The following is a 7,080-nucleotide window of genomic DNA, read 5'->3' as shown; positions in this document are numbered from 1 at the left end:
GGGACTACAGACGCCCGCCAACACGCCCGGCTAATTTTTTGTATTTTAGTAGAGACGGGGTTTCACCGTGTTAGCTAGGATGGTCTCGATCTCCTGACCTCGTGATCCACCCGTCTCGGCCTCCCAAAGTGCTGGGATTACAGGCTTGAGCCACCGCGCCTGGCATTTGAGGGGTTTTATACGTGGCACTTTCCCACTCCTGGTACAAATTTCTATAAGGAGCTACAAAGTACAGTGGTTTTAAGGTTATAGAAATTGCTTTTTTTCTCATGTAATGTAGTTCTGATGTGAGCATTTCAGGCATCATTCAGGTGCATGGTGGGTTTTGATAAACAGCCAGCAGACTCCTCAATGCCCCCCCACCAACCCTTCTCTTCCCCAACACATTCACCTGTGTATCAATGGTACCACCATCACACGCTTGCTCAAGCAAATACATAGAAGTTAACTTATTTTTCATTGTTTATTTTTTGAGACAGGGTTTCACTCTGTCACCCAGGCTGGAAGGCTGTGTTGAAATCTTGGTTCACTGCAACCTCTGCCTCACAGGTTCAAGCAATTCTCGTGCTTCAGCCTGGGTAGCTGAGATTACAGGCACCAGCCACCACGCCTAGCTATTTATTTATTTACTTTTTAAATTTTTAGTAGAGACAGGGTTTCACCGTGTTAGCCAGGATGGTCTCGATCTCCTGACCTCGTGATCCGCCCGCCTCGGCCTCCCAAAGTGCTGGGATTACAGGCGAGAGCCACTGCGCCCGGCCGAAATTCTATCTTTGTAACCTGCCGCTAAGGCCTCAAGTGACTGTCCCCCCTTCCCATCCACCTCTCTCACTGCTTTAGCTAACAAGCCTCCTTGCTGTTTGTGCCTCGAATACACCAAGTGAATTCTTGCCTTAGCGTCTTTCCACTAAGACTCCCTCTGCTCAGATACTGTCTTCCCACCTTGTCACATGGCTGGTTCCATCTTTGTCCATCGCAGGGCAAACCGCTGCAGTGTGGCGGGTAAGAGTGAGGGCTCAGGAGCCATGCTGCTGGGGTTTGAATCTGAGCTCTTGCTACTTCCTGCTGTGGGACCTTGGGGCAAGTTTTCTTAGCATCTCTGTGCCTTGATTTTTCTACCTGTAAATGGCAATAAGAAATGTATGGTATTTATTACCCAGGGTGGTTGGGAGGATTAAATAAAATAGTGAACACGTTGCATTCATATATAAAAAGTGAGCAGAGCATGGCCGTACTAAGCACTTAGCATATTATTATTGCCCTTCTGGTAGCAGCTTAAATATCCGGCTCTGAGCAGCCTTTCCTGGCCCAGTGCTCTAAGCATCTCACCACCTGCATCCCTAGCTTATCACCCTACTTTATTTCACCACAAAACATGTTCTTGTTCATGTGTGTATCATCTGTCTCTCCCCACAACACCCCACTCCCACTAGAATGTAACTTTCATGAGGGCAGGGACTGTACCTTTCTTGTTCACTTCCATGCCTTTCCTGAGCAGGAAAGTAACTTCTCAGTAAACTTTGTTGAGTGGGTAGGGAAAGGACGGAGGCCAAATCCCACTGACCCCCTCCTTTTCAGGTGGCCCTGTGAGCCCTGCTGGGTGCCTGTCAGTGCCCGGCATCTCAAGCCCACGTGGCCATGATCAGGCTCACAGTTTCCTCTTGGGGGTCCCAGGACACAGGGCAGGGGCCCTCAGCAGGGGACTGTCAGAGCTTGGACTCTGGAGTCCAGCCCATCTGTTTCCATCAGATACTAGTGGACCATTTACTTATCCCCTCTGTGCCTGTGTTTTCCCATATGTAAAAATGAGAGAATACCAATTACCTCATAGGGCTGCTGCTGTGAAGATTAAACAGGATAATACATATAAAACAGAGCGCATGGCTGGCTTGGAGTAAAGCTCTCCAGATGGTGGTGGCTATTATTGTTATTATTGTTGTTGTTGTTGTTGTTGTTGTTAGTGCCATATCCAAGTGTCACTCTTCAGAGCATGAATGGGGGTGCCCGAGGGACTTGGGTTTGGGAGTGAGGAGACAAACATAAAGAAGACATCTAGGGAAGGGAAGAACCGGAATGGAATAATCGAGGTGTGTTTGCATTCGTGTGTGCGTGTGTGTGTGTGTGTGGGCGCGCGCGCGCGCGCGCGCCTGCGGAGGGGGGTGGCAAGGATCCAGAGGGGGAGCCCGCCCCTACCTCCGAGCTCGGCTCTGGGGAGCCGGGCACTCAGGCTCGCCTGGCTGCAGAGAGCTGGGAGCTGCCTCGCGCCCCGCGCAGAACCGGTGGCGGAATAACCAGCGCCTCGAGTGTGTGCATCTGGGACCAGGGGGCGGGGGAGGGTGACCTGCGCCCCCGCGGCCAACCCGGTTGGTGCAGACTTGGGGATCCCAGAAGGGACAGCGCCCGCCCAGTCTCGGCGATTGAGGGTCCCTGCCCAGGCGCAGCTCGGGCCCGCCGCGTGCTCTGGGGCCGCGGCTTCTCCCGGAACCCCCGCGGGCTGGGCCTGCCTTCCGGAGCCGGTTGGCTGGGGGCGGGCGGCGCCGGGGAAGGGGCAGTTACTTTCCCAGAGTGGCGGGGCGACGTCAGGCGGAAGGGCGCGGGGCGCGCACGCTTTAAATGGCATTCGCTGTCATCCGAGCTCACAGCCGTGTGGGTAGCCGCGGGCTATATAAGCCGGGAGCCGGGCCGCCGCGGGGCAGACAGCGACAGCAGCGGCGGCGAGCGCCTCGGAGCGCGGCGGAACAGCGCCCCCCGAGCCCCGCGCCCCCCGACGGGTCCGCCCGCCAGCCCGCCCTCCCGAGGAGCGCCGGCCCGGGCCCGCGAGGGCCGCCGCCACCCCGCAGCAGATTTGGATCCCCCGCCCGGCGAGCCCCCGGCTGCTGCCTCCCGGGGGGCCCCGGCGCAGCGGCCGCCTCCGGAGAGCCCCGGCGCCCCGCCGCCCGGCCCCGCAGACGCCGGAGGCGCCATGGCCACCAAGCCCGGCGAGCTGATGGGCATCTGCTCCAGTTACCAGGCGGTGATGCCGCACTTCGTGTGCCTGGCCGACGAGTTCCCGCAGCCCGTGCGGCCCGCCAAGCTGTCCAAGGGCCGGGGCCGGCTGCGGCGGCCGCGCCAGTCTCGCTTCAAGACGCAGCCGGTGACCTTCGACGAGATCCAGGAGGTGGAGGAGGAGGGGGTGTCCCCCATGGAGGAGGAGAAGGCCAAGAAGTCGTTCCTGCAGAGCCTGGAGTGCCTGCGCCGCAGCACGCAGAGCCTGTCGCTGCAGCGGGAGCAGCTCAGCAGCTGCAAACTGAGGAACAGCCTGGACTCCAGCGACTCCGACTCGGCCCTGTGAGGGGCGCCGCCCGAGGGGGGAACGCGCGCGTCCGCGATCCGCGGGGGATCGGCGTGCGAACCCCGAGAGAGCCCGCGCCCTGCCCCCGGGGGACCCGCAAGGACCCGGGACCGCCGCCCCTCGCGCGCTCGGACTCCCGCCCCGCTGCGAAACGATCGGTGCGCCCCTCGCCGCGCCCGCCCTGGCCCGGGGACGCCGGGAACGGGACCGCTTTCCTTGTCCTTGTAAATGTTTATTTTTTAACTCTTCCCAGTGCGAACTCTGCTGTGAGTGTGTGCGGGGAGGCGCGCCCGCGCTGAGTTGGCCGCGCGGGTCGCCAGGGCCACCCGGGTCGCCGCTCCATGCCCTTGTCCGATGGTTTGCAACTCCGATTTTGCACACCGCTCCACCGTGACCCCCAGCGCACACCCGTTCACACTCACGCCAACACTTTCGCTGAACACTTTTATAATTGTTAGGCGTGGCCGTTGGGACTTGGGGCGCAGCGCAGCTGCTGCTGCTGCTGCTTCTGGAGGATTGATATTTATTTTTGCATTGAGATGACTGAAGGCGTTTATTTAACGATCTTTTTACCTGGATATGTCTGTGAGACTCCAGAAAGGAGACAAATAAAGTCAATATATTTGCACCATGCATTTTTTTCAGGCTCTTGACTTTTTGAACCTTCGGGGCCCAGGCTCCCAAGACTGGGGAAGGTGGGGGAGGAGGTGGCAGGGGGATGCCGGACCAGGGAGCCGGGAGTGGAGCTACCTCCACAAGCTTCGGTCACCGAAACGAGGTTGCGCCACCCGTGCGCGGGTCGGTTGCCTGCCTCCCCAAGTGTATCCACCCCCGGTCCCGAGCGCTCCTGCCTCCCGGGTCTATTCCCCATCGCCGGCATCCGGGCTGGAGTGAAGCCGCAGGCGGGGCGGAGCCGGAGCTGAGGATGGAGAGCTGTCTTCTCCCCGCGGGCGGTTGACTTCCCCGAGCTGGGGTCAGGGTCCTCGCCCCGCACCCGCCGCAGAAGACGCATATCCCTCTGCGCCCATTCCTGGCGGCGGGTGGGGAGATGCCGGAGCCAGCAATGTGAGATGTTTGGGCGCTGGGACCTGAGAGTGGGCTGGGGGCCAGCCTGGGTTGGTCGAGAGTGCGGGTGCGTGCTCGCTGTCGCGGGCAGGTGACCCCCTGACCGCAGTTGACTCAGCGCAGTGCCGGGCACTCCTGCGCTGCGGGGGAAACCGCTGCCGCTCTGTCTCCAGCCCTCCTCTGCGCCCTGCAGGGTTCCTCCGGGAAGGTGGGACATACCTTTGGTTAGAGCCTGAAGGGCACCTGGGTACCATTGAGTCCTTCCCTTCTCCCCGCCCCTGCCTTTGTTTACAGATGACAAAACAAGCCTAGGGTCACAGGGAAAGGAGCGCCCCCATTTCTCCGGACTCCGGGTCCAGGACTCCTTGCACCGCAGGAGTTTGTCTTTCCAGTGCTCTTCAGCCACTTCCCGAATCCCTGTCTACCTCCTAAATCCTCCAGGTTAGCAGTGTGGCAGGGCCACCTGGCTGCAGATGGCCACCAAGGTAACAAACTATATTTGGTTCAGCCGGGCAGGTCCCCACCCTGGGGCCCCCTCCAGGGCCCTCCCTCCAGGATTACTCCAGGGCTGACCCACCCTGACCGGTTTAGGGCTCGCGCTCCGGTTGCGGAGTCTCTGTGCTCGGGCGCCCTCTGGTGGTAGGGCTGGTGTGTGGGGGGCAGGAATCTCTAGGAGATAACCATTCTCTCAGCTGCAGCGCTGGGCTCTGGAGAAGAGGACAGCAGAGGAAATGAAACAAAGAAACAAAAATAGAACCACAGGGCCCGAGAGGGTATTCTTCCCTCGGCTTAGAGAGCACAGGCCATGGCCTTGGTGGCTGTGGTATTTGACCCGTGTCCCAGCCCCTGAGAACACGCTGTGGCAGTCCCCAACAACGGGTTCCACTGGGGTGCGGTATCATGGCAGGAGACTTCTACCTGCAAAGGCCTCAGAGATGTGAGGCCACTGTGGGTCGATGCTTGATTCCCGCCAGGGCAGCTGCCACCACTGAACTAGTGTGAGCTCCGCGGGGTGGTGGGAGGAACTTCCTCTGAGCCCAGCCTCACTCTCTTCTCTCTCCAAAGAAACTCCCTGAGGGCAGAGGGGCGGACCCCACATCCTCTCCCCCTCTCTCTGTCTTACCTCTTGGGCAGCAGCTCCTATGTCTACACTTCAGGAGCTAGATGCCCCAAGTGTCTGGAAGACCTCCCAGTGGGCTTCTAGACCCTTCAGGCCTGAGATCCTCCCCTCTGCGTAGCCTTCTCCCGCGGAAGAACCTCCCTCAGCCCAGCAGTGGTTCATGCCTGTAATCCCAGTACTTTGGGAGGCCTAGGTGTCCCAGGCCTCCTAAATCGCTTGAGTCCAGGAGTTCGAAACCAGCCTGGGCAACGTGGTGAAATCCTATCTCTACCAAAAAAAAAAAAAAAAAAATACAAAAATACAAAAAATTAGCTGGGCGTGGTGGTGCACACCTGTGGTCCCAGCTATTCAGGAGGCTGAGGGGAGAGGATCACCTGAGCCCAGGGAGGTAGAGGCTGCAGTGAGCAGTGATTGTGCCACTGCACTCCAGTGTGGGCAACAGACTGAGACCCTGCCTCAAAAAACAGAAACAACAAACAAAAAGAACCTCCTGCTGCCTTCAGCCCCTATCTGAAGGGTCTCCTTGGGTTACCCCAGCCAACAACAGAGGTTATTGTGGGGACCATATTCCCTGCTCAGCTGTGGGCAGGCCCAGCATTGAGTAGGTGCTTCTGAAATGTTTCGGTTGAAATGAATAAAGAGGTGGTAAGGAAGATCCATTCCTATCTTGCCTACTTCCGTTTTTGTTGTTGTTGTTTTCTGTTGTTGTCTGTTTTGAGATGGAGTCTCACTCTGTCACCCAGGCTGGAGTGCAGAGACATGCTCTTGGCTCACTGCAACCTCCACCTCCCAGATTCAAGCGATTCTCCTGCCTCAGCCTTCTGAGGAGCTGAGATCACAGGCATGCGCCACCACACCCAGCTATTTTTGTATTTTTGGTAGGGACAGGTTTCACCATGTTGGCCAGGCTAATCTCGAACTCCTGACCTCAAGTGACCCTCCCTCCACGGCCTCCCAAAGTGCTGAGATTACAGGCGTGAGCCACCATGTCTGGCCCTGGTTTGTTTTTTAAGTTATTCTTGTAATTTTCTATCGACCTAGAAATATTTGTTTATTATAACACAAAACAAGTCAGTCATACTCCCACCACCCAGAGATAAATAAGTTAACATTTTGGAGGTGATGCCTATATATGCATGTTTATTTTCTTTTACAAAATGAGTTTATATTCTACATGCTACTTTTCAGCCTGCTTTTTAAATTAATTGGATTTGCATTTAATATCAGTATGCATCGGTCCACATCACAGCTTTTCATAAATTCTATTGAATAGATACTCCTTATTTGGTTAAGTGAATGTCCCACTATTTAGTATAAATGTGATGTCTTATTTGTCCTAGTTTCTTAGTTTTCCCAGAAACAGGCAGTTTTAAGGGTTGATGTGGAAAGAAGTCTGATAGAAGCCATGTCCCAGAGAGGCAGAGGGAGGCAGTTTGGGATGCTGCAGTATTAGAGGGATCAGGCTGGGCCTGGAAAGCCATGGTCCCTGGGCTACACGGGGGTTGCTCTCTGATTCTGAACATCTCTGCCCTGCACAGAGGAAGGAGGGCAGACTGGAGGGTAG

The 7,080-nt window shown here is 57.0% G+C and overlaps 1 protein-coding gene across 1 annotated transcript in view; it reads left to right on the top strand.

Moving 5' to 3' along the window:
- The window catches only part of C13H11orf96 (chromosome 13 C11orf96 homolog), a 14,686-nt gene extending 10,720 nt beyond the window's left edge, over window positions 1–3,966 (top strand). The window contains exon 6 of the mRNA XM_031933821.1: window positions 2,057–3,966. Within this exon, the coding sequence (XP_031789681.1) occupies window positions 2,057–3,331 (1,275 nt within the window). The 3' untranslated portion in view covers window positions 3,332–3,966. The remainder of the gene's footprint in view (window positions 1–2,056) is intronic.
- The last annotated feature ends 3,114 nt before the right edge of the window (window positions 3,967–7,080 follow it).

The sequence above is a fragment of the Piliocolobus tephrosceles genome, chromosome 13 (genome assembly GCF_002776525.5).
Source record: "Piliocolobus tephrosceles isolate RC106 chromosome 13, ASM277652v3, whole genome shotgun sequence".
Classification (NCBI taxonomy): Eukaryota; Metazoa; Chordata; class Mammalia; order Primates; family Cercopithecidae; genus Piliocolobus; species Piliocolobus tephrosceles.
The sequence above is the reverse complement of the archived record's forward strand: the minus strand, read 5'-3'. Positions and strand labels throughout refer to the sequence as shown.